This window comes from Sceloporus undulatus, chromosome 4 (assembly GCF_019175285.1).
Source record: "Sceloporus undulatus isolate JIND9_A2432 ecotype Alabama chromosome 4, SceUnd_v1.1, whole genome shotgun sequence".
NCBI classification, from domain to species: Eukaryota; Metazoa; Chordata; class Lepidosauria; order Squamata; family Phrynosomatidae; genus Sceloporus; species Sceloporus undulatus.
The window spans coordinates 164,865,317-164,871,091 of record NC_056525.1 but is presented as its reverse complement, the minus strand read 5'-3'; the positions used below and the strand labels follow the sequence as shown (position 1 = coordinate 164,871,091).

General features: G+C 43.1%; 1 protein-coding gene across 1 annotated transcript in view; it reads left to right on the top strand.

The window, feature by feature from the left end:
- Positions 1–656: 656 nt before the first annotated feature.
- WRNIP1 (WRN helicase interacting protein 1) overlaps positions 657–5,775 on the top strand; it is a 123,531-nt gene continuing 118,412 nt past the window's right edge. The window contains exon 1 of the mRNA XM_042466033.1: positions 657–1,303. Coding sequence (XP_042321967.1) covers positions 809–1,303 — 495 coding nt within the window. The 5' untranslated portion in view covers positions 657–808. The remainder of the gene's footprint in view (positions 1,304–5,775) is intronic.

Below are 5,775 nucleotides of genomic sequence, written 5' to 3'. Positions count from 1 at the left end.
GTAAGCAGTATAGAAACGTTATGGCTATTGCTATTGCTACTCTACCACACTCCAAGGGAGTGTGTTCAACTGTCGAACAGCTCTTGGTACCAGGAAGTTTTTCCTAGTGTTTAGGTGGAATGCAAGTTTTAGTCCCCCCAGAGCCTTGAGGTTTACTGGGTGGCCTTAAGGAATTCATTCCCTCCTAATCTGAGCTTCCATGTAGTAGTACTGTAGGTACCATAATTGTCCACTATTACCAGGGACAAAATGTAGGACAAATTCAAGACCAAACTGTAGGACAACTGCAGGACAAAACTCAGCCCAAAATGTAGGACATTTAAGGTCCTCCCTTTTTCTTAAATGTCCCACATTTTGGTCTCGAATTTGTCCTACATTTTGTCCCTGGTAATAGTGGACAATTATGGCAACCCATTAATAACAATTATGTATATGTCAATTATTATTAATATTATTATTATGGTAAGCCACCCTGAGTCCCAGTTTTGGGAGAAAGGTGGGATATATAAACAACAACAACTATTGTTGTTGTTGTTGTTAGTCCTCCTTGGTGCTTAGGACATTTGGCTACTCCTGCCTCCAAGCCCAGCCTGACAGAAGAACTACAACTCCCAGAAGCCTCCAGGAGCAATGAGGAAGAGAGGCGTGGACTTTGTTTTGCCTTTCCCCGCCTGGGCAGCATGTTTATGACTGAAAGCAAAACCTCCTTTTTGTTTGCTTTCTATTGCTCTGAGGACAAGGGGCGTCCATTGTGCTTATTGGCCTGAGAGGAGGAAAAGGAAGCCTCCAGCCCTCCTCTTGTCACAAAATGGCGGACGAAGGGGCGCCCTCTTCCTCCGTCAGTTGCCCTGTTTGTTGCCTCCAGCTCCCAGCTGCTGCCATCAACGCACATCTGGACAGATGTTTGCAAGGCCGAGAGGGAGAAGGAGAGGGCCACGAAGGAGAGGGCGATCAGGGGGCTCCAGCAGCCACATCTAAGGACGCCCCTTGCAGCAAGAAGATGCGCCTCAGCCCCACTCATTGCGGGAGAGCCTTCCCCCTTTTCCACAAGGGGCGCAGCAGCAGCAGCAGCAGCCCTGGGACAGGGGCCGAGAAGCAGCCCCCTCCAGAGACGGAGCTGGAGGGGGAAAGCCTGGCCCAGAAGCTGGAAGGGAAGCCCCTGGCGGAGAAGCTGCGCCCCAGCCACTTGGGGGACTATGTGGGGCAAGGGCGGGTGCTGGGGGAGGAGACCCTCCTCAGGTCCCTCCTGGAGGCCCACGAAATCCCCTCCCTCATCCTCTGGGGGCCCCCCGGGTGCGGAAAGGTGAGTCAGGGGCGCCTGGAGGAGCCTGGGTTCAGACACATCCAGAGGGAGCAAAGGGCAGAAGCAGCAGCCAATGCCTTTATGGAGACAGCCTCGATGCACAATATACACCTGTTGCAGGCTTTCCAAGCTCCACTGGCTTCTCCCATCAAAAGATGTTAAAAAACATACAGGAGAAAGACATATGTGTGTGTGTATTCTGTATGTGTGTGTATATATGTGTGTGTGTGCGTGTGCGTGTGCATACACACACACATATACATATCTATGTATGTATTTACTGTATTTATACCTCACTCTTCAGCGCGAAAGGTTCTCAGAGCAACTTACAGATAGTTATTATATACAGTTATATATAAAATCTTGTCATAATTTTTTATCAGGTGTGTGGTTTTTGTAAATTTTAAGGTGTTTTGCCATATATGTTTTTTCCATATAAGTTGTTTTTCCATTTATATATATATATATATATATATACTGTATATATATATATAGAATCATAGAGTTGGAAGATACCGCAAGGGTCATCCAGTCCAACTCCCTTCCATGCAGGAAATCACAATCAAAGCATCCCCGACAGATGGCCATCCAGCCTCTCTATATATTTAATATGTACACATACACACATGTATTTATTTTTAGCCCTTGCTAAAAATTTATTTTTAGCCCTTGGTGGTATTGTAATGTCACAGTACACTCACACACACAAATTTGGTTTTTGAAATATACATCTGAGTTTGCTAGATATTTTTGTTAATTTTGCCAATATACTAAGCATTAATTGGTGCTCTGTTTTTGTGATGTTAGTCACAAGCCCTCATTTTTGAAGATAGTCCAAAACACACTGCAGACATAATCCAGTACTGCTTTAACTGCTTTGGCTCAGTGCAAGGGAATCCTGGGAATTGTAGTTTATTGTGGCACCCGAGCTCTGACAGAGAAGGCTAAATGTCTCACAAAACTACAGTTCCCAGAATTCCATAGCATTGAGCCAGGGCAGTTAAAGTGTTCTTAAACTGGATCATTTGATGAAGGACCACTGCACTGGACATAAGCGCAGAATGCCTCTCCTGCATCTTTTGTTCCATTTGGGACCTTGCCAAAGAATCCCTTTCCATCCTCACATTTTTAGGATTTTAGACTTTATTCATAACTTTCCTGGGAAACAAAGCAGTAATGTTATCCCTGTACTTCACATAAAGAAAGTCCCACCACATGTTGATTTCCATGTTCATGTTTTAAACTGGGACACAGTACAAAGGGCTATGCCTTCAACCAACACTGTTTATTAAAAATTCCAGGAGCACAGAGCAACATTTGATTCAAAGAGGTGCAGTAACTTCACTCAAGTATCCCCAACTTTGTCTTGGCAGATGGTGAAGTGATGCAGACTCCACCTGTTCATACTGTACAAAGCCGTCCAATTTCCCCACAAAGCCTCCTAGTACACAGCCTTTCTGGATTTTTCCCCATACAAAACAAACATTGGGCCTTTACAGATGGGGGGAAGGGGCCAACAGAGGCCACCCCTTTTCCTTGGATTGTGGCCGTGCCAACCAAACGATGCGGCAGTGATGCGCCATGAAAAAGGAGCCGCGAAAAGCACCCTGGAGCTGCGCAGTGACATCTCTTGTGCACCATGCCATTTAGATGCAGCACACGAGGCACGTCAGCATGCATGCCGTCTGAACGTGTGCGCACCAAAATGGCGCCCGGACATCACGGTAGGGCTTGGGAGCGTGCAGACTCTTTGCTCTCCCTGAGCCCTAATTTCAGCCCCTGGCCGGTGCATAGCATCAGTCTGTGCCGGGCGTTGTTACTTTTGCTTATTAGATTTACCATTCACATGTTTAAAGGCCTAGAAGGCACACTTCATATACAGTACTCACTGAGATTATAACAGCCTATATTAATTATGTATTAAATAGTTATATATAATCCTGCCTTTCTTCCAGTGAGCAAAAGACTGATTTCAGGGCAGTATTTTTTAGGGCTACTGGCTACTAGAAGCTTCTGGCTCCTATCCACTTGTTGCCATTCCCTCTCCTCAATGGAATAATGAATAAACTGAAGCCAACCTATTTTCCCCCCTATCCTTTCCATGGGGGAAAGAACACCCAATGGGTCTGAGCAATTAAAGTGCCTGAGCAGCTAGTTTAAGGGAAAGGTACAAGCAGAATTATAAATAAAAATATAAATATAAACATCAGGCTCCGAAGGCATCATATAGTTTGGACCTCCAGTCCACTCTATAATCTTAAGTAATTTGAACAAACAATTTACATCTTAATACATTTGAAAGTGAGCCAGTGTGGTGTACTGGTTTGAGCATTGGACTAGGACACTGGGAGACTAGGTTTCAAATCCTGGCTTGGCCTTGGGCAAGTGGCACTCTCTCAGCCTCAGAGGATGGCAATGGCAAACCTGCTCTGAAGAAACTTGCCAAGAAAATCCTGTAATAGGGTTGCCTTAGGTTGCCATAATTTGGGAAGGATTTGAAGGCACACAATATGCATACATATTTGAAAACTGAACATTTGGGGCACATAACAGAAACCCCTGCATCTTTTAACTAAATAGCACATTGCCACTTACATGGAGGTAGATTTCTGTTCTCATGTTTTCCCTTGCTGAAAAGCTAGAAGTATAGATCCCTTCTAGGTCAAGACCCTACCATTCCATTCCTCTTTTTCACCAGAAAGTCAGTAAAAGCTCTTATTTAAATACTATCCCCCTAAGTCCTGTATTTTCAAGGATATTTAGGATTATGCTCTAAATGGTGTAACATGAGTTGGAATGTGTGAATGTGAGATGCATGTGCTCCAAACCAATGAACTCATTGTTCTCTGTGATGCACACAGTGATGGTCTTACTAGCACATGCTATTCTTCTGCATGCACAATAGCTGAACCCAAAGTAGAATGGCACACCATGTGCTCATAAATCTAACTAGTATCCTGCACAGTATACCCATGAGCTCATAAATAATTTAGCTCCTTAAGACATTTATTTGCTGTGTATGTGCGGAATTCTGAAGTTTCATTCAGAACTTTTTTAAAGTCTGTGTGTAATTATCAGTATTGTATTTACCAAAATTATTAATTTATTTTTATAGAAGCTAATAAAGTATTGTTTCATTAAATTTTTAGGGGTCTGATTACAAGTACAGTATTCTGAATTAATCAAAATAATGGGAAAACTATCTTTCCTTCTCTGTCAATGATAGAGCATAAAACAGATAAATAAAACTGTTTTCCCCAGTTGCAATAGACAAAGATAAACTACATTCAATTTCAGTTTCAGGTAATCTGCCATGCTCTTGCTTGACTTTCTGCAAGATTTTTCTCTTCCTTCTCAGCACTGAAACTTGAAAACCTGCAGTGTTCACAGAAACCTTGCGAGATTCTCAACTAAACAATGAAAGTGCCTTCATAATCATAATCTTGCTGTGGTAGTTTATCGATGAGAGCCAATGTGGTATGGTATTGGACTACAACTCTGGAGACAGGGGCTTGATTTTCCACTCAACCATGAAACCCTCTGGCTGACCTCGAACCCCTAAAACCTGACTGGTTTAACTGGATTGCACAACCTGAGCCCAGCAAATTACTTCAAGCCGTAAAGGAATATTTGTCCATTAATGAGGAAAGGATATATCCACATACAGCTTTCAGTGGTTTTGATGAGGTACTATGATACTACATAGAAAGTATGGTTTTCCCCAAGAACACCCAGAATCACTCCTGGACCCTAGTTAAAAAAACTTGTGATTAGCCCACTGTGGACCAGTGTGGGCTAATATGACCCACATAGCTAAACTCTGTAGAGATTGGAAGTGCTGATCCACTATAACTGAACCTTGAGATTAGCGTCAGGAGTGTGTCCAAGGACAAGCAATATGACCCAGTGGGCATCAATTTCTTCAGCCTGTGTGCAAATTAAAAACTTTTTTTAAAAAAAGAAAGCTTTCATGGCTGTCTCTCTAATGGTCCAGCTGCTTCAACATAAGCTTGCAACCTGAGTAAGCTGTTCTATGATTTATGACCCTTTAATGTGCAAGAGTCAGATTTTTGCCTGTCTGCCATGAGGCACCCAATTTTAGTTGAGAGAGATAGCAAGGAAACATCTACTGCTGTAACCCAACCACTGAATAACCTCTGGTCTGGAAAGGAACTTGGGAGCTTCCATACTGAACATTTGATATTTGCAGATGGGCTACTCTTGTCTAAGTATGTTGTTTAACACACTTGCAGAAGGCCTGCATAAGTGAACATCTTGCATGTTAGTACTTAAGAAATCACCTGTGATTGCTACAGACCAACTGTTCTTGGTCTTACATGTCCAGCCTTACACTGTTAATATACGTAGTAGATGGTGAGAATGGCCTGTTACAGACAGCCAAAATAAAGCTGCTTCGAGTCACAGTGGAGGTATGGTGTTTCAATGATGCATGCATCCTAAGAGTCCAGAAG